Here is a 22,271-nt window from a genome sequence, read left to right as displayed (position 1 = left end):
TCTGAGACCGAGACACAAATGTACAAGTACGGTCGAGACAGAGACAAGACTTTAAAAAAAACAGGTCTTAAGAACGGAGACCAGTCTCGAGTACTACAACACTATTAAGCACTTACTTTAAATGAATATGAATTTATAAAGGCAATATAAATAAGCTTGAAAAAAATCAATAGATAACGCAATAAAAATGACTACATGTGAGCTTAAATGTTAAATTCTCTATCAATTATATCAAATTCACAACTTTTACTTGCACTTATATAGCAAGAGATTTTGTCAAAGCTCTTTTTTTCTTGCAGTGTAAATTTGTTTCAATTCGTAATATTTTTCAATCTCATAATATTCTGCAGAAGAGAGAAGTGAATCGCAGCTCCACTGATGTCACACCTAAACTCAGGATCAAAGTCTGGGTTGACAGAAAGTTGATGAACAGCATCATGGTACCAACAGAGACTGATTGGATTGGTTTGCTGTTGTCAACTCTAATCTAATCCTGTAACCCAGAGTTTGTTCAGCTCCCATCATGGTACGGGCTCCAGGTTTGAAGTGGAGTTGAACTAGATAATTATCAGGCAGAAACTACCACAACACAGGCACTATCTTAAACTGGACTTGTGTATCAGTTATGATGAGTTCCTTCCAATGAGTTCGTTTATTGTTGTGATTATTGTACTTCTTGCCTGAGGTTCAGTATGGTGGTTTATATTGGGATGATGTGGAATCTTGTTTGACCCCGGGACATGAATCAACACACTGACTATAATCATCAGAGGTGGACAAAGAACACAACTTTCTTACTTGAGTGAAAGTACAGATACTACTGGTCAAATTTTACTCCGTTACAAGTAAAAGTTGTAAAAAACTATTTGACTTAAGTAAAAGCACAGAAGTACTCGTTTTTAAAAGTACTTAAGTATCAAAAGTAAAAGTCAATGAATTGTTTTATTATTGTTCCATTGTTGTATGTATTATTTACAGTACCTATGCCTGCCTACCCTCATATCAATATCAAATTTGAAGTTTACAATAAGTTTACTCAACGTCCACAATGGTTTCGGACACCCAAATGGCTGTTCCCTCAAAAAGTGTCCTATTTAAAGTTTTTTGGCTCTTAGTATGAATATGTTAGCCTTACTGTTATCTAGTGTGGTCCAAAATTCGCATTTAGAAGACCAAACCCAACGTTGAAAATTAAAATCAGGTTGATGTCAGAATCCAACGTCAGATTGACGTTAATCTCCAACGTTGTATTGTGGTTGAAAATTTAAATCGGGTTGATGTCAGAACTGATCATATATGATTTCTATCTTGACTTTGAATCATTGAATGTCCATTTCAAAATCACAAAACATGAAAAGATCCAAAGTCTGACTGAAATGTACAGAAAGAGAAAACTGGAGAAAGTTTTCTAATGTCAGTCCATTAGTTACACCAACGTTGCCATTTTGGCACCTTATTGCCAGATTCATTACCTTGTTTCTCATTAGTTAATTATTGAGGCATCATCTGCCAATTTTATGATGCCTTTAAATGGCAAAACAGCCATAATAAGTAAAATAAATAAGTAATAAGTAAAGGCTACTCTGCGACTTCTAGAGTTTAAACCCCAAACAAGCCAGTTGGCTGCTGATGAGGCACAAGTTTCTATTTCCACTGTTTTTTGGGGGGTTTTTTTTGGACTTGCAGGAAGAGTTATGATTTGCCAAAACCTGAGATGTGGTGTCAGCTACAGATCATACAACATTCACCATATAATGCTGCTGATGGATACTGTCATGTCACTTTATAACCAAATATTTAAACTCATAAATTAACCAATAAATGAAATCAACAGCAACAAGAATTTGATTTTGTAGTACACAACAGTGCTAACCTGAAGCCTCTCAAAATATCATACACATACAATTAAAGTCATTCTAATGGCTAACCCTTATAGTGAACAGACTTGTAAACATTCATTTGAAAAAACTCTAAAAAAATCTAGGATTTGCCAGAGGCATTTTATACATGATAAGAAAAAAAAATCTGAACAAAGCTCAGGTACAAGTGTCACTTATTGTCCCTCTCAGATGCAGTAACGTGTAAAGGTGGCTTGCAGTACAAACTCGTTTAAAAAAGGGAAAAAAAGACCTCCCTCTCTTAAAGTCATGAGTTGTTAACTAAAGGACTCTCTACACTTTAGCAGTGTAGCAAATGGTAGAGATGATTCGTCAACTAATGCTGCTGAAGGATGGATAAAAGAGGTCTCATTTAGAAGTGTTTACACTGGCACTCAGAGAATACCCTTGTTCTTGGAAATGTCATTGTTGGGATTACAGCTGAAATACACAAACTCAGCCTTGGAGAGAAGCATGATCATAACATGGTATTTAACTCCCTCTACAGGTTAAGAAAAAGAACGACGGACTACTAATGAAGTTCCTGTGCTGGCAAACTGAATTTTCAGCATCATTACTCCAGTCTTCAGTCACATGACCCTTCAGAAATCATTATGCTGACTGACTTTAAACATTTGGTTTGTTTGGTACAGTATATTACAAGCCAAGTCACACTGATTTCATTACTAAAATACAACATGTAATATAGGAAATATTTTTAATAACTTTATTTTCTTTTTCCAATAGATCTGTACAACCAAAGAATCAAACATTGTAGTGAGTCTGGCAAAAACTGACCTGTACATGTCTATGCAGAATTTCTTACACTCATTTAAATAATCAAATGATTAATTATCTAGCTAAGCAAACATTGCAAACCATTCCTACCAACAGATTTGAGCAGATTTTGGAAGGTGGGGATGAGACAGAAAAAAAAAACCGTTCCCTTTTGCTTACCACACTCGCTCCAAGTGTTTTTACAGTGAAACATCTTATATTTACACACACACACCTGGAGAAGTCTAAAGTAGCATGATTTTTCATTACACGAGAGCGGGTATGAACATACAGGTGTACACATTTAAACTGGTGGTAGGAAGCCATGTCAGTAAAGATATGAGCGTATGCAGAGGTTAACTGTACTTGATCAATACATAAACCGTAAAACAAACACAGACCTAAAGACAGACCAATGAAACGTTTCGGCTCTGAGGTCGGTGTGGTTCCTTATTCAGTCACCTGTAGTGCAGGCATTTCCCTAATGGACAGCGCACGTTCACACAGGTAAAGTACTTTGAAATAATTGGACTAATAACTCTCCTCGAACACAGAATGGTAATAAATGAAAAGCTCATACCTGAGATGAACGTAAGAGAGTACAGAAACGAGATTGTGAGGGAAATATTGCAGAATAACCTCGCAGCATAGTGGAAAACCGTGCAAATGCCCTCACAAACGTCTAAACCTGCTTTCATTTAATCGACGTTACTTTCCGATGCTGTCAGTTTACATTTACTTAGCGCTCACTACCGCTAAATTAAAGTGGGCAGGGTTTATTATAATTTTTAAAATAGAAGTGTAAAAAAAACTATTTCAGTTTTTGTCCAGATTTTTCTAGAGAAGCCAAATACATTTTTATTTATTATTTCTGACACTGGAAAATGTATCAAGGGCATACGAAACTAACAACTGCAGTGCTACCAATCAAAACGAATCAAACAAACCATAACCAAGCTAAAAGCCTGGAAATGTTTCATTCAAGGACACCCATAGACATTCTGAAGTCCAACAACATTAGATTAGCAATAATTCAGCAGCAGAAAAGGGGGCGAGCCTTGGCCAAAAAGCCATTCAACGACTGAAAGAGCATGATCAATGACAAAATACAAAAAAGGGAATATTAATCTCTGCGTCGTTATACTTTAACAAATCATAGTAATAAAGCAAACCTAATTTAATCCCATGTAAAACCAACATAAAAAAGAACAATGGATAAGGCTTAAAGCTTTACTCCAAGCCAGGTAGGTGTATCGACAGCTTCTCCTAGGAGCCAATTGGGTGGGTTGCTGGGATTGGACACCGTGTAACATGTTATGTACAGAATGCAAAGAGACATTAATGGCAATGGGTCTACTTGACATGACGTTATTGAGAGACTGATCTTGAGTGAGACGAAAGCAAGCAGCCCATCACACTGATAATACGACATGTGACTCGACGTGCTTTGGAGCAGAATTACATGCATACAAAAAAACACTGACCAATTGAATGCAATTCATCCACCCAGAAGGGAAGTGCCCTGCTGTCCTCATCACGCAGTAGTGTTCTGGTTTGTGTAGTCATTCTTTTAGTGTCTCCACAGATAAGAATTAGCCGTACAGGCCCTTTTGCCATCTATTGCAGCACCATTCAAGCTCTAGTGTCCCTCTAGGGCTGAAGACTCAGTGTAGTCTTTCCTAAAAAAGGCCCAAAGGTCAGGAGGGCACAGACGTCTCCTGGATTAACAGACTCTGTAATCAGTGAAGTAAATGAAGTGATGCTTAGTGTCAGGCCTATTGACGCCGAAGGCAGTTGGATTCCTACAGATCCAGAGTGTGGGGAAGAGGGAGGTCATGAAATTGGCTGAGTATTACCCTCTTAAGGCCACACTGTTGTACAGACAGACACAGAGATGGAGGACATGGAGCTGTCGTCGTTTATTCCTTGTTGAACTGCACGGAGAACCACCTGGCTGGAAAGTGAAACTGGGACAAAGCCGTGATAACGTAAATGCAAACATGATGTCTCAAGTCTCAGGATTACATCAGCAGCAACAACACTCTTAACTGCACCATAGTTATCGTCACAAATGTACTTTATCACTACAGATTTTTCATCCACGGCATGATAATCCCAAGTCTGTTTTTTGTGCTGGAAGGAGTCTGATCGGACGGAAAACATGATTAACCTTTATTTAGTTACAATATTTAAATTTACAGGAGCACAAAGTCAAGAAAACTTCAGTCCTTGTTGGTGGTTCAGTCATTGATGCTTAGCTCTCTCTTCGTTTTTTTCTCTCTTTCATACAGTACATTGATTTCTTACGCAAGGGGATAGAAAGGAAAAAATGAAAATAGAAAAAGGCAGGATGGAGGGGACAGCAAACCAAAAAAAGAAACTCCCAGAGCCAGTGATGCGCACTTCATGTAGGAGGTGGTGGTGGACACGGTGGGTGAGGAGGACAGAACCTGCTGATATTCATGATGAGTGATGTAAATTAAGGGGCAGGTGGGCCACGAGGTGAGTGAGGAGAGGAGAGCGAGGGATCTCTGGAGGATCAGAAACTGTCCACCCAGGTGCCATAACCTCGCTCTGCCAAAGTGCGGTTGAGCAGGACCAGCTACAAAAAAAGGAACCAAGTATCATCAAGTTATTCATGTACTTATTATCAAAGACAAATACAAAGCATGAGAGACACCCCTTTAAAATGAGTGAGATTGTACATGAAAAACAGAACTGAGACAGTTTCTCAATATAAATTTTTTTTTGCACTTATGCCATGTCAAATCTATAGTTTAACTATTAAAAGGGTGACATTCTGCTCAAAAACCTTTTGAGTTGGGAAAAAGAAATGAAGACATACAGGTTTGAAACAAGATGAGTAAATGTCAAAATTATATATTTTACAGTAAAAAAATAAAAATAAATTAAAGGCTTTAATAAATAAAAAAACAACAATCAGAAAACAAATGTATATAATTGTACCTCCTTTCCCATTAATACAAATTTTATTAAATAAAAAATATATATATTATGGTAATTTTACCTCCTCTCCCACCATGTTCCACATGTGTACTAAAGGAAGTCCTGTATTATTGTCGTAGTTGGTGACCTATAAGAAAATTGCCCATTAAATTATCTGTTGGTTGTAAACAGCATCAACACAAATGTCATCCATTAATGAATGATTTAAAGACTCACTTGTGCCAGCAATGGAACCCCTCTTGTCATCTCCTCCAGCGCAGAATTGGCCTCTGCTGAGAACCGATCCTCTCCTAATGAAGACGTGAGCAACAGTGAGATCCAGAGATGAAAAATTCAACTGCTAAGATATGATAAAAGAACAAGGCATACCTGGAAGTGGGGCAATATTGTCTAATAACACTTCTGTTCCTTGGAACGGTAATGTCACAAAGTCCGATCTGAAAAGAGAAAGTTAGGTTGGTCCACAGAAGATGACTGATTAAAAACAACAAAATGCTGAAAAGATGGGAATAGCATCTTAAGGTGGGAGGTTGATCATGACTCATAAGTTTAATTTCAACCAATCATATCATCTATTGCCATCATGACTGCATAGAAATCATGCAAATTATTTTACCTTATGCCTAAACATTCATGAAAAATGTATATATATTTAGTACTATATTAAAATACTAAATACACTACCATTCAAAAGTTAGCAAGTAAAAAATAAAAATAACTTTAATTCAGCAAGGATGCATTAAATTGATCAAGTGACAGTAAATACATTTATAAATATTACAAAAATGTCCTATTTCAAATAAATTATGTTCTTTTGAACTTTATATTAATCAGATTTTTGTTTCCACAAAAATATTAAGCAGGACAACCGTTTTCAACATACGACGATTCCAAATCAGCATATTACACCGTGTCCCAACTACAGGGGACGCGACACCTGATAAAAGGAATCTTTTCCATGCTAATCAAGAGTTTCTGTCCTAACCAGCCGCGACAGCGACACGCAACGACGATTCTATTTTAGAAACTGTTTCTATTTTTCTGCGACGTCGTGGCTGGGACAACAAACACTAATTGTGGCAATGATAATCTCAGGTACTGTTTATGTGCTTTATTTAATGTTAGAAGCGTGTAATGTGACTTTGAATATCATTTAGTGCTCCAGCTTTGTAGCTGTAAAAGCAACAATGGATAATTCACCTCAGATCTTGAAATGAAACAAATGGAAACAAGAACGTTCAAACTGTAAAGAAACAAATGTATTATTTGACAAAGATGGGTTTTAGTAACTCAGTAGCCTATGTATTTAAATACTGTTTAAATGGTGTAATATTTGTGAATTTGATTATGTAGCCTACTTATCCATTTTCTTGCGATTGCCGTCAAGATTACTCTCTGGTGCTGTGCACTTGCCGCGAGAGCCCACCCACACGCTGTTCTGATTAGCTGTGGGTTTTGACTGATTTGTACGCATCTCGCAGTCACATAGCGTCTAGTGTGGACAGACAAATTATTTGTCACTGGAGCTTATCGCATCGCGTCTGGTTAGGACATGGTGTTAGAATGCTTTCTGAAGCATCATGTGACACTGAAGATTGGAGTAATGATGCTGAAAATTCAGCTTTACCATCACAGGAATAAATAAATGTATTCAAATGAGTCATTTTAATTGTTATATTTTAAAATATTACTGTTTTACTGTATTTTTGATCAAATAAATGCAGCCTTGAGACATTTCAAAACATAAAAAAAAGTAGCACAACTAAACGGTAGTGTTCTTGTATGTAATTATTATTTCTGTATAACATTTTGTGTTGTGGACAATGCATGATACAGCTGTTTACTTTAAAAATAGGGCTATCAACGGTAATGCGGTAACATGCGATTCATTTAAAATCCTTAACACTTAAAAATAATTTAACGCAAAAAAATTACTGAAGCATGTGTAATTGCATCATTAATGTAATTTATGTCACGCAGTTAGATGATCTTCAAAGTTCAGGAGATTATTATGCTGAGCATCTACAATGGCGCAAACACCTGTAACCATAGATGTGTATACGTAGATCCCACATTCGACCCCCACAGACATGTCTGCGCGCCTGCCATCTTGCAACGCTCAGTACGTTGTCACTCACAATAAGAATCAATCAACATTGCTCCGCTTCTGGTTGTAAAAAACAGATTTAAATTCCTGAAGAATTGGTATAACCTTTTATAGGCGAGTGTTGGTTTGTGTTTTCATACAGGTTTTTAAACTATGGTAACTTTTTAATGTCGTGTTAGCTGACGCTTTTGCCTTATATTGTGTTAGTTTAGCATAATCTTCTGATGAAGTCTATTGCAGATTTAGATTTCCATACATGCGTCTAACTACAGTTGCAGACGCACAGTCAACTTGCTCTAGAATGTTTACGGAATGGCTTTGACAGTTCCAATATGGCAGACGGCTCACGTATGGTGGGTAGGGCTGTCACTTTTCTGAAAAAAATCCTGTTCGATTTTGAGACATAAGTGTTCATTGAATAGATTGTAAAATCGATTTTCCATGTCTAAAGACTTTTCCATTTTCAACGCCAAATATAGGCAAATCCACGGACAACTAACAGGCATTAGGACGAACGTAAAGAGGGCGCTTGAGACGCGCACAAGTCAGCAATATTTCAGATGATTTATTGGCGTGAAGTTTCGTGCACAATGACAAACAGGAGTGCAACATTCTCGAAAAACAATAACCAGAGTGGAATGCCATAACATCAATGAAAAACATTACTGCAGGCTTCAACATGGCTGCGTTTACGATTAGAAATGTCAAACAAATTTCACCTACGTAGGCGATTGTAGCCCGAATCTGTATCTGTATGCATGAGACCGTGAATACCAACAGAATTCACATTTTTGTTGTAAAAAGAGACATTATGCAGAAGTATAATTTCCTGTTATGCGTGTTTGTCAGAGCCTGTAATTGCTGTGTGACATGCGTTTGCTGCGGGCATATCGTGACGAGCTCTGAGAGAAAGACATTAAAATCGATTCCCTATTTTTGTTTTCGAAACTTGTGTTGGTTGGTACGATCGATTGTGCAATCGATTTTCGAACGTTAAGTGACAGCCCTAATGGTGGGCCATTGAAACATCCATGTGGTCTCTTTGTATATTTATCTATGCCTGTAACCCCGATAGGCGGAAATTTCTATTTTTCTAACCCTTTAACCTGATTCTCTGTTTGCAAAAAGTTTATCATTTTAAACCGCTAATCTCCAGAATAAGATTTCAGTCGAATGATCCAGTAAGCAAATTCTTTCAAACAATCAGTCCAAAACAGTGCTAATGTAAAGAAGGCCAGGCTGATTACATCAGAGATGGCACAGAGAATAGAGACTCACATTGCATTTTAAGTGAATTATTCATTCCAGTGTTTGTTTCCCTCACGCATCATGCGGTGTGAAATACAGACTTAACGTCAAAACATCCCACTGCTGTATGGCCAGAAGACATGCAAACTACGTTCCTCGGCTGGAAAAAGCAAACCAGTGTCTTCCTAGTGAAGTTTTGATGGATGAGGATTGCAACAAGGTAAAGACGGACAGGAGTCGTACAGTAAGCACACGTGCGTCCGTTATTTTGATGCGCAAACAAATAATGTATGTGCACTCTCCGATGCACTGATCGCACATTGTAGGCTATTTATGCACTGACATATTTCACTATATTCAGTGCATTGTTTCCACACACATTCAGGATAATGTTTTGATTTATCTTGAGTTTAGTCATTCTGAATAGATCCGTGTACTGTAGTAGGTATGTGCAGTCAGGTCAAGGTGGTGGGTTTAGGGCTTTTTTTGTAGTCCTGTTCAGTATTGTAACTTGTTGCAACTTGACTTGTCTAAAATGTAAACGCTCTTTGCTGTCGCACTGTTGAATTCTGGAAAAAAAAAAAATTACATTTTCTTATGTAAACGCTTTGGCGTGCATACATTTATGAATGATATGGATTCCTTATATCATTTGGTGTACTTTTTTGGAAAGACACCTAAATTTACCTTGAAAAAAGCTTGCAGAAAATACAGTTTTGTGAGAATCACCCTTCAATCTAATAGTTTACTTCGCTGGCTATAGCAAATGATGACGAAATGGTGTATGTATAAGTTGTGTGTACTTAATTTAATGATAAGCGTGCGATTAAATCACACAAAAGGGTGCAATTAAATTGACAGCCCTATTTAAGAACTTTATAGTACATTGATAAGAGGGAGAGGTGAAAAGAAAGAGAGGGGGGGGTAGAATTAAACCTGATCTGTCGAAGGGTGTCAATTTTGACTCTGTCGTAGCCTCCATAATCAACATATCGGATTTCCACTTCGGTTGAATCTTTGTAGAAGGAGATGACCTGCGCTCGCCACCAGGCTCCATCGACAGCTGGTGCCGCACAAATCACTCCAACTGGAAAAGAGATAAGAAAATGAGTAATTCTCTGCAGAATGAGGAATGTGAAAAGAGAGAAGGAGGAGCCTTTTACCTTCAACAGGTGATGGCAATGGGGGAGTGCCGGGCTGTGAATAGCACAGAAACATCTGCTGGTCCAGACTGCGCAGTGCGTGGTACGTAGGGTGAGTGTGTTGCTGGACAAACAGGTGACCGGCTGATACAATGTTCACCACGATCACCTCCACTGTCACCCCACTGGGCAACAGAAGCTGTACCAGGCAGATCCATTGAAGCACTATGTTAGTATGTCAAAATCCAGGAATTATCTGATGTTTTTTTGATGTTTGGTTGCAGTTCGATTTTATTCAAGTAACATGACCAGACTGCCAACAGAACCATAAATCCAGTCTTACAGGATCTGTCCTATTGAATGTAATGTGATAATTTACGCATCAACAAAAAAAATCCTATGTACAACACAGAAAGTGGTTACACAGAAAGTGTTAGAGTGCTGCATGACAGTCAGAATGCTGCCTTAAAAGGTAGCTGCCTATGTAGTCTGTAGGAGTAGGGGGGGGGGGGGGGGGGGGGAGCCAATCTTACCCAGGAAGTCATGGGCAGAGAGGGCAGCGTTAGTGGTGGGGGCGGTGGGGCGTACAAGTTGGTCAGGTCCAAGTCTTTAAACTTCTTCCCAATCAAGGCCAGCGCCTTATCTACCTGCTGCTGGCTTCCTAAGAAGCAAACCAGAACAAAAACAATTCAAAGAGGCTATGGCTGAACTGGAAAAATATGGCCCTTCGGAGACACTGACTTACCCTCTATATGGCAGATCTGAAACTCTTGAGTGTAAGGCAGGGTTGAAATGTAGATCTTAGCACCAGAGCTCTGCTTCAGGAAGCTCACATATCTCCCTTGTTTGCCGATTAGCCGTCCCACTAGATGCTACAAAATCAGAGGAGAACCACAGATATCAAGACAGGTTTTAATGAATTTATACATAATGATCAACTAGTTAGCTTTAATTAACGTGTGCTACACATTCAGGCCGTGGTGTTGACAAAAGTTGCTCTGTGCTTTGATATTTAGATAAAGGGCTGTAAGACAACATGCAATGAGTTTTTCTTCATTCTAAAAAAACTTTTGATTGATGGAAGTAGAATAATGTGAATCAGAATTTAAAGGAAACACACCTTTGGCACCTCAATCTCCCACACAATAAGCTCTGAGCTCTGTGATTGACAGGTCTGGCTGCCAGTCGGCTGGCCGTCTCCCATCCCCAAGGTGGAACAGCTGTCCACTGAATCCATGCTATTCACATCTGAACCTGTTATGAAAAAAAGAAAGAAAGAAAAAAAAGTCAGTCAGATGTGTCAAAGTATAAACATACAGAATAATTTCATTGATTTCAGCAAATGTTTGAAAAATTTAAAAGTTTAAGTCAATTTACTATTAGGGCTGCACGATATGAGAAAAAGCTGCGATGTGCGATAATATTGTTTAATATTGCGATGACGATATGACTTGCGATAAATGTGATTGTTAACTATACTGTTCCCATGTCTTAGTGCTTTAATAGGTTTTTTGCGTGATAGGTCAAAGGTTTATTACCTGCCTGGTTCAGAATACACGATTTTGGCACGATCTGTTTGGCGTATGGGTGTCGTGGAGATTCGTAATAACAACGGGCGTCGGGACGCAAGATTCGATCGTGTCATCGTATAGTGTGTCATAGTGGGCGACAACCTACGTCGCGTCTGCGATGCCTCACGACAGAAAGACTATAGCATGTTTAATTCTTTAACGGTCCTCCACGACGGGTTGAATATGTGAGCGAGGCGAGACGTGAGTGAGTGCAACAGTGAGTGTGTGTGTGCGCCAGTGAAAGTGTGAGCGTGTGTGTGCGTGCGTGCGTGCGTGAGTGAGCGAGTGAGCGAGGGACAGTGAGTGTGTGTGTTTGTGTGTCTGTGCGTGCGAGTGACTGTTTGCGAGTGAATGTGCGTGTGTGACGGCACGCGATGACTGGTCGGAAAGCAACGTGTAGTCTGACATGTTTCTTGTCCACGACAAGATTTTAGGAGTCAAAAACGTGTAAATTAGTGCTAATCTGAACCAGGCATTATTCATCGTGTCAGGCTGTCTGTTGCGATGTGTTCATCGCGGGAGTTCATATCGCGATGACGATGAAAATTCGATGTATCGTTCAGCCCTATTTACTATTTTCAAAAAAACATAGTAAAACCTTAAGATTCACATTGGTTAAAATAAATAAAGGTAAAAAATATTATATATACACACACACACACATATATATATATATATATATATATAAAGACATACATAAAAAGGTAAGACATAATTAATAAAATACATTTAAATAAATAAAAAGTTCTGCCAACTGAATAAACCAATCAATATTACCTAGAACTAATCCTGGGGTGGTCTGCATATCATAGACATATTACATATAGAGTTGCATGTGTATATAAAAGTTAACATGTAGAAAATTAATATTTAAATAAATGCATACAATTAAAAAAAACTTCCATCTTAAAGAAATCATTCACCTGCAACTATCCAGAACATCTTGGAATTATAATAAAACCGATTGTTAGCATAGTTTGAAAAATCTGGCATCCATTCCACACATTCTCCCGACAACATTACTGCAAACCAAATCAATGACTTTCAGGGGGTCTAAACAGACCATTCTTTAACAGACTGAACGCAAATGCCTGCTTAGACAGGTCATCACTGTTTGCTAAGTAACCATGGGGTAACAATAACAAACACAACAGATGACAAGGACCATTAACAAACAAAACAACCAGCCTCTTCCCTCAGGACGAAAACCATGCCGTTACCGTTCTTGATTGATACTATTAAAGCAGAAAGCTTGACACTTTTCCTACAACTTGTAGTTGACAGCGTCAACAATTGCCCATTTACTCTGCTTTACCTAATGGGAAAGAAGCAGGGTCTGTTACATTTTCGTCCATTCAAGAGGACGGGCTGAGACACTAGGTGTTGCCCCTCTCCACACCAATCTCAGGTCACAATATGGCAGGAGAAGGATCACCAGAAGCAGCTGGTGTGGCAACAACACCTCACAACGGTTCAGCCAAATCACTCACACACCCCACACAAGTGATTCCTGTCATCAAATCAACAGAAAAATACTCACTCTGCAATAAAATACAAACATTGCAAAATGGTCAGTTTGCTGTATAGCCACGCTCTGGTAAAAACATCCGATGAAAAACTAATAACAGAACAACTACTGGCCATTTCTAACACCTGCTCTGAAGTTAAAAAAGCAAGACACCGCTGATATCCATGTAAGGAAGTTGCTGTAGTAGGGAGTGGTAAAAACAGCTGTGCACATGCGGTTGTGTTCATGTAACATACACTGTTTGGGAATTTGAGCATCTGAGGTTTCCAGAGAGTCTATTCACAGTTTGAGAGGTACCCTTGACTCAGGCTTTTTTGCACTACTACATCTGGCCAAATGTCAATAGGAGGATTGATGCTGGTTGGATTTAAACAAAAACAAAGCCAATTGAAAACCGTGAGCACGTCAGTAAATTATTCCAATCCTTTGTGCCTTCCTTTTGATCAATTCAAAACCTTTAGATTTAGATTAGGAAAACCATTAGGAAAGTTAGATTTGCACCAGCAAAAACGTTTGACACTACACAACATGAGCCATGGGGAAAAGCAAACACAGATCGCTTTGCATTAATCCACGATAAGAGCATCACATCCCAAACTATTAAAGTCCGCGTGAACCGGAAGTTGCAAACGACTTTTCTCAAGTGTTGTGACGCATTTCCGAGTGAAAGGGAATATTGAACAGAGGGCAGGGTTTTACTTCAGCGCTCCTCCTCTCCATCTCTCGCCCATAGCAGAGTAACGGTTTGAGGGGAGTGGTTAAGCGTTTAACCAACCCAAGCCGTCAAGCCTACGTCATCAGAAAAGAATGCCATTCCAGACCCGGAAGTAACTTTTTTAGACTTTGATTAAAGATAACTTCGCCAAACAATTGTTTTCCGTGTATTAACTTGCACGGATTAATTGTTTACCACAAGACGAGTAATATCTAGAGGTCGACCGATTCATCGGTTTTGCCGATTAATCGGCACCGATTGTTGACTGGTGGAACTATCGTTATCGGCAAAAAATATATACCGATAGTTTTTCCTGGTTGCGTCCATTGCTGGAGCGGCTGAGAAGCGCGCGCTGTCATTCATTACACAGTGTAAGAGCTGAGAAGGGTCTGCTGGCATGATGCAGTACAAGAGCGGCCTCTAGAGGTGTAATAAAAACTTGTGCCTCGTGTTGTTTATTTCGACACGTGATTCTGCGTGCTGCACTGAGAGCACATGCTGCGTGGAGAGCGCTGACATCAGACGCGCGTTTAAAGCACCGACAGCTCAAATGTATGTATACAGTACATTTTGTCATATTATAAAGTGATTAATTTGTTGACTAAATGCTGCATTAGTAGAGAAAGAACAGCACAACAGTATTTGTTTGCCTTCGAGGCTGAGAGGACGCTAACATTAGTAGTACCTCAAGCGGTTAAAACACTGACAAACATAAACGTAAGTCCGACCCGAATGTTTAATGTCACAATTGTTACCTCTATATTTGCATTAGTTCATATCCAGCTGGTCACTTTTATGCATTAAATATGCAGAGAAGTTGCATATTTAAAGCTAGAGACGTAAGCAAACTGATATGTTCATACAGCCGACAGAAACATTACGAATCAGAAAAGCATTCGATTTCGTTTTTTTTTTTATCTTCACATTTTAATACAAATTTTGTTACTTTTTTATTAATTAAGTTGGCTTGAAAAGAACAGTTAAATAGTTACATTTTGAATGTAACTGGTTTTATTTGTTATTTAGAGTATTACTTTTTGTTTCAGTTTGAATTAATGTCTTTTATTGACTTAAATATTTATTCACATTTATATATTTATTTCATTTAGCATGTTTTCATGGTTCAATACAGTTTTTTATTTATTTTTATAATAAAGTTCAGCACTGTTTTACTTGGAGTATTATGTTTGTTTTTATCCAGTATCAATTTTAAAAACTATCGGTTCATTAATCGGTTATCGGCAAGTATGGCCCAACCTAGCTATCGTTATCGGTAAAATCCACTATCGGTCGACCTCTAGTAATATCCGCTAACAAAGTAAATAGGGTCAATTTTGATTTCATGCCGACTTTAAGTAAAGCACAATCAAACAATCTCCCAAGATAGAGTTCATATGAAGCGTGCAATAGTGAGAAATGCTTTGAGACCACTGAAATTATTGTGAATTTAATTTCAGTTTGACTAAAGGGACAGTTCACCCGAAAATAAAAATTGTCATATTTTAGTCTCCCTCATATTATTTCCAACCTGTTTGATTTTGAAGAATGTTTCAACTGTTTTATTCATAGAATTATAATTCTATACAAGTCAATGAGGTAAAAACAACAATGGACCCCACTGACTTTAATTAAATAGACAAATACATTTTTCCAAATATATTGTGTTCCACAGAAAAAAGCCTGAGGAATATTGATTGACCTAACGTTGGTTATTTAAATAATGTTGTGATTATGCAAACTTGAGAAGTGTGTATTATCACCCGACGCACCTACGATGGAATCGGGTAGGGGAGCCACTGTATTATTTGGCTCCCACACAGGAAAGAGAAAAAGGTTCGGATTGACTTGAGACGGGTGAGTAAAAGACAGAATTTTCATTCTTTTAAATTCTTAAGAACTTTAACTCACCTCCTGATTGGTCAGCTTCTACCTCGCTAGCGGCGCCATTCCTGAGGCCTGTTCCATTCAACCGTGCTGCTTCGCAAACCGTAGCAACATTTTCTGCAGTAAGCGGGGACTCCTGAGGAGCAATTATAACAAGACTCTCCTGCAGTCCATCTCCATGACCCTCTGAGGCCCTACAAGTCCCTGAAATTTGAATGAGGTCCTCCTTGCTTTCAGAAACTGTCGAGGACATTCCCGTGCTATGGAGGTCCTCACTGCTGACGCCATCCTCGGATTGGCATGTGCTACATCCCGAGTCTTCAACCAGAGCTTCCTCCGCCTGCAGCTTGGCCAGAACTGGCGTTGACTCTAACTGTTCCCCAGACGGCACAGTTAACAAGCCTTTTTCCTTCTCATTCTCTGGCACCTTCCAGAGCGAAGGTGCCAGACAACCATTGACAATCTCTTCCGCTATCTGTGCCGCCCGAGACTCTTCACTTTCAGGAGGTACACACAACTCTACTTCCTTACCATTTACAGCCGGCGTGCTGCTGTCAGCAGCTTCAGAGCCCTTGCTGTACCGGGAATCACAGCTGCTGACCGCCATGACCTCCTGGGTGGCTGCCGAGATGACCTCAGAGATCAGCCCCGCCGCAAGGCGCTGGAGCTCCTGTATGTCTGGACTGGTCTCGACCGGCAGGCCCAGGTCTCCGTTTTCATGGTGCTGGGCCTCAGTTGATCTTTCTGAGAGAGGTGTACTGGTGGAGTTGGGGAACGAAGTTAGAGTCAACGGTGTTTTGGGGCTGCAGGTCTCCAGCAAGACAGCCTCGCTTTCCATTGACAACGCAACGGAAGCCAGCTCATCTTTTGAAATGTCAGCTGGCAGATTCTGAGCGCATGTCGGTGCCGAGGTTTCAGTGGCCACCTCTCCCTCAGGTTCAGGTCGCTCTGCTTTGACTAGCTCTGCGGGACGTTGCCTAATTAGTGGTTGGTTTTCGACCTGCTTCTTGATTGAAACAGCACTTGCTAGATCTGGCGGAAACTGATTTGAAGGTTTGCTGTCAGTGGCGGCCTCTGGTTCTTTGTAATTTGGGCTCTCCTCCACTGTTTTTGTTGGGGTTGAAGATGACACCGGAGTCGTCTGCCTGGTGGTCTCTGGGGGGCTTTGTGGGGGCAATGATTTTGCATCGCTCTGAGGAGCACTTAGCTGTCCACTTGCCAAGACAACTGGAGGGGTGCCAAGAACCTCTCCTGCAGTGGCTTTTAGCACTGGCGTGTGAATCTCCGCTACAACTTCCTGCTCAACAGGTCTGTGCTCTTTGGCCTTGACTCGGTCACGGCTGGTTCTACGGTGTGTGCTGCTGGCTGCGGGGCAGCTCTTGTCGACCATCCCATTGCTGCCCTCGCCAGAGGAGGTCCGCAAGCCCATAACTGACCCCTCCTCACTGTCCCGGCTGGTGATTCGCTCTTTCTTGCGGGAGATGTACCACCACCAGCCTATGAGCGCTAGCACTCCAGGAAGCGTATACGGAACAAAGGACCGGAACCTCAGTGGCATCTCCTCTAGACCCTAGCAGCTACACCTGCAGATAAAAAAAGAGAGAGAAAATTTGTCAAATTGAGTTAAAGCAAGACATAACAGCAAATGACAGTGCTCTGACATGTTGCACTACAATGGACAGACCATAAACTTGACACACACCAAACAGAACCATTCAATCATATTATAAAAAGTTAAGATGTATACATTTTTAAACCACTTAAATATTTACATAATGTATTACTTGAAAATAAAAGTACAGTTTATTAATAACTACAAATCTAGTAACTACAAATGTAGTACCACTACTGAAGTTGGATCTGGCCTATTGGTAATCTTATCTAGTATAAATATTTTCTTTATTTAGGACAAAAATCTTTATCTTTACAAAGAAACAGGGGTATTTAGATACCCCCAAAATTGAACATTCTAATAAAGACAACAAAACCAATATTTTAGCACAGTCAAAGCTAGTTCTTAAGGATCACAGTTTAAACGACTGGACATGAAATATTGATACGAGTTCATGAATTTTATTGATATAATTCTTTTTATTTTAAAGAAGAGAGCAGAGTTATGAGAGACATTAAGCTAGCAAAGCATTTCTAGCAAACCAGTAGCTATCATTTTACCACAGACAAACCAATCAGAAAGCAATCAAGAAAGGTGTGTAATAAAATGTTTTATTTCTGTTTAGGATGCATTGCCTTTGGGAAGAAGTGAAAGAATGGGTGACTCATACTCATCTTGGAAAATTGCACCCTAGTCAACATTAATTCCTTTGTCTTGTTCACAAGTCTGTATAAAATTTAGAAAACAACTAACTCACAGTTAGGCCAGATGCATGGGCATTATACATCTTGCATTGAACTATATACATATATTGATAAATGTATATTATGCAATTAAAAAAACAGCATCCTTACAAGACAAAAGAGACAGATCCAATCATAATGTAAGAGAGTAATCAACAGGAATCTTAAAAAAAACATCTTAACTAAGACTGCATTTTATATTGCATTGTTTGCAGCACTTTTGGTCAGGCTGTTTTACAGTGATAGAGGGGAGACTTCTGGGCAGCCATGCAGAAACTTCAGGGACAATATCACATGGCTGACATTCAACCTCAGAGGCTGCTGGGAGCTACGTGCCATGTCTACCTCACTGCTAGAATGGGAGGAGCATCCTTTCAGAGTTAAAAAAGGACATTCATGCATGCCTTTCCATCCCAGTCTCAAGAAGAGGAGGAACACATCATATACAAACCCCTCCCATTCAATCCTGTACATAGTAACCAAAGATAAAGAGGTTTCTGTTTCTCTTCAGTTTTCAGATAGAGTTTCAAAAGACAGCCTGCCAACTGCCTCTCTGACTGTCAATGAATAAGGACTAGGCCTACAGCATGTGAACAAAATACACTGCAATAAATCAAAGTTGGTTCTGAATATGCAAAAATGTTTTGAAAAACAGTAATCATTCAGAATCAAAATATATTTTGTGCAAAGCCAATTCTTGAACATGGGGGGGGGGGGGGGGGAATGAAATGGTCTTTCTCCTTTAAATGAATTAAAGGACTTAAAGTAATTTAGCAGAGGGAAATATTTGCAATTTCTAATTATTACAGGGGACTTGGTGATTACAGACATGTTTAATGTTTAAGTGCAATGGTAATAGCATCTTAAATTTGTGTATATATATATATATATATATATATATATATATATATATATATATATATATATATATATATATGCGTGTGTGTGTATGAATGTATACATGTGTGTGTGCATGCATGAATATTATATATGTGCATGAGTATTATAAATAAATATAAAAAACGATATATATATACATACACACACACACACACACACACACACATAAATAGGCCTATATATATTGTATATAATACACAAAAATAGATAAATAAATAGAAAAATAGATCATTTATTTAGCTCGAGTAATGCTGTGGCTCCTACTACATTTACAATGCTGTCACCTATTCTGTTGTATTGTTCAACCCATTTTATACATTGTGTTCAATTCTTATATCTTGCGATCAATATCTTAAATAAAAATCACTCATAGAATTTAACTGATCTTCTGAAATTTAAAAACATTTAATTAAAACATGAAAACAACTGTAACCTACCCTACTTATTTTTAGAGCCACATAAACGGCTTCCAATTCACCAAAGAATTTCTACATTTCAGATATTATTAATAATAACTTATATGACCCACTCTCCATCCCTATTCCCTGCTGAATGAAACTGTAATAGTAATAGCTATGGAGGGCTTGTCTGGTCATACAATGCATGCAATAATATTACTACTACACTGTCTGTTAGCGCTATCAGTCTCGAATCCATGTTTCAAGCAGCCGCGTTAAACGAATCGAGCAACATGCTGTAGTTTCTGCACAGTAAATGCCAAACTGATTCAGGAAGACCGTGTTCACCTTCAGCATGAGGTTAAATAAACGCTCGCCGAGTTAACGCTCGCTGTCATATCATGGCCTTGCGCGCGTGCGCGAGCGGACCATAGAAAAAGACCCGAGCGCGTGCTGCACGGTGGTGGCTGTTCGACCTTGGGGAGGTGTAGAGATAACGGAGAGGGCACCGTAGCCAGTTATTCGCGCAACACGTTACATACGAACCAATTGATCGCAAGTAAGCGGCTTACTAGAGCTGCTGCATTCAGAATACAAAGGCGAACCTCTGAACCCTCCAGCGCGTGCGGTGATCGTTACGCGCACCGGCCACTGGCAGATACACAGGAGACACAAAAGTGAGGTGCGCGTTTCACCGCACTGACAATGCAGCGAAAGTCAATAATATAACACGACATAATTGCGCTTAAAAGCGCATGTCTTGGCTGAGACAAATATAACACGCAAAACCAGATGTCTGCGAGGTTGTAATGCATGCTGCGTGTGTTAGCAGTCAAGCTAACTGTCCATGGCTGCTGCTATAAGGACTAAAGGGCGAAATTTGTAAAATAAAAGCAGGAGCTTTAACGGTTTATGACAGCAATGAAACACACACATAACCGAGGTGATTAAATAAAGGAGAACCCGTATAACCAGTTAGCGAGGTGATGTTGACCTACAGTACGCGTGGTAGGCCGCTGAATGAATTACAACCCCATGCAGCCATTCAATCTAAAGTACTGACCGCTTCAAGTATCTTGACTTTAAAACGATTTCACCGGGGTAACCCTCCACCGAGTCCTCCTTCAGAGAGGCCCTGAATTATCCATGAGTTCACAGAAACCGCTCGTCCATGTGGCTCGGTACATAATTCAGCTGAATGAAGGTGCGAGTTGACTTTAACGCGCAAAAGACGAGAGAACAAAGCAGGAGAGCGTGTTTTCCGCTGTCATTCTGCAGAATGACCACACCAAAATTACAACAGCTCCAAGTAACATTATGAACTGGACCTCACAAATATATTATCCAACTTACAACTCCCTATGGGAAAATACAGATTATCATGGTTCCTAGCTGGTAGGAACAGGAACAAATCAGCAACCAGCTAATCTACCTAGCCTAAAATGGTCAATTTAGTTTGTGGAACATCTAACCTTGGTCCTGGTCAACCAGCTTCTTACTAACTTTAAAATACAGGTCATTTGTATTCCAAAACATGATAACTTCACTGGTCATACCAGTTGAAGGTGGTCAAGCTGATCTTTGCAACATGCTACCTGGTCCACTAGATAATTATGACGTTTAATAATTGCTTAATTAGACGAAATTAATTGACGTGCAGGACTTAACCCATGCATTAGGGTTGAACTCAGATTTGGCGACAGTTAACGTTAGCCGCAGTAGCTAACGCGTTTTGGATAGCTGATAGCACTGGCGCAATGTCAAACATACACTGTCGAGCCAATGAAGCTGGAAATCATGTCAAGATGAGATGATTGAATGTAATATGGTTAAAATCAGTTTGTATGATTAGCATAGCACACCAGACAGCAGGACTAATCAAGAGAGGCGGCTAAAATGGGCTCCCTCTTTGCGGTATACGTTATAACGTTAACGTTATAAGCTTCACCTATCAACATATGAAGTAAAACCCGAACACGCGATTTATACTCACTGTGTTTATGCGTCCCTCGCACCGCCACCGTATATTATTAATGTTACGTATTCAAGGCCCAGCACAATCCCAACGTGTCCCCCCTCTTCGTGTGTATGTATGTGTGTGTCTCTTGTCTCTCCTCCCCACGTGTTGACCGTCCGAACGCACACTCTAAAAACAGAGACGCATCAGCTGATCAAATCTCGCGATAAGTCCGCTCTCACTGTAAATGCATTGAAATGTCGCGAGATTACAGTGGTCTCGGACTTCGCGAGGCTACTGGGGACATTCGTTTGGTTTTTATAATTCATAGGTAGGACGTGAACGTGACAGACAGACTCAAAATAGATTCAAGTAATTGTAACTCAAAATATGTTTTCAGTTAAAGTCAAACGTGAAGTAAAAAGAGCAGCACATGTTTTATGTTTTACTCCACGTTAGCTGCTAAACTTTGAACTTTGCCCCTGCATGCTGGTAGCTACACTTCAGTTTATTGGAGGTTTGGCACATTTTGAAAGATCAGTTATCTGTTTGTGACCCGTCAGACAGTGTGGTATGTTTAATCTAAAACTATATAAAAAAAAGAAAATAAAAAAACCCACTTTTAAATAACATTATTGTATAATGAATAGCGAAACATTTTTTTATGACCTCACATTAATTGAGAGACTACGAAGTAGCCTATTTAAGAAACCCTGAAAAAAAGCATAAAAGGTGACTAAAATCAAACTTATATGAAATGCTAAACTTGCACAGTAAAATAAATGTAATTTAAAAAATATTAAAAATCATGTGAAAAAAATACCCATGTTATTTGTCAGTTCCCC

The 22,271-nt window shown here is 39.3% G+C and overlaps 2 protein-coding genes across 3 annotated transcripts in view; both read right to left on the bottom strand.

The window, feature by feature from the left end:
* Positions 1-2,579: 2,579 nt before the first annotated feature.
* Positions 2,580-21,716, bottom strand: akap1b (A kinase (PRKA) anchor protein 1b). The gene is made up of 11 exons (XM_079610855.1): positions 21,463-21,716; positions 15,841-17,399; positions 11,239-11,372; positions 10,864-10,990; positions 10,652-10,779; positions 10,140-10,317; positions 9,913-10,063; positions 5,991-6,058; positions 5,838-5,911; positions 5,683-5,748; positions 2,580-5,256 (listed from the first exon to the last, which is right to left on the bottom strand). Exons 2-11 carry the CDS (start codon positions 17,372-17,374, stop codon positions 5,194-5,196), a joined length of 2,523 nt encoding a protein of 840 aa, XP_079466981.1. The 5' UTR covers positions 17,375-17,399; positions 21,463-21,716; the 3' UTR covers positions 2,580-5,193.
* vezf1b (vascular endothelial zinc finger 1b) overlaps positions 14,146-22,271 on the bottom strand; it is a 534,049-nt gene continuing 525,923 nt past the window's right edge. For both annotated transcript variants that reach the window (XR_013797380.1, XR_013797381.1), the window contains one exon: positions 14,146-15,229. The gene's annotated coding sequence lies outside the window, so the exon portion shown is untranslated. The remainder of the gene's footprint in view (positions 15,230-22,271) is intronic.

This window comes from Phoxinus phoxinus (assembly GCF_949152265.1).
Source record: "Phoxinus phoxinus genome assembly, chromosome: 4".
Lineage (NCBI taxonomy): Eukaryota > Metazoa > Chordata > Actinopteri > Cypriniformes > Leuciscidae > Phoxinus > Phoxinus phoxinus.
Note: the sequence above shows the minus strand (reverse complement) of the source record. Positions and strands in the feature narration are given on the sequence as shown.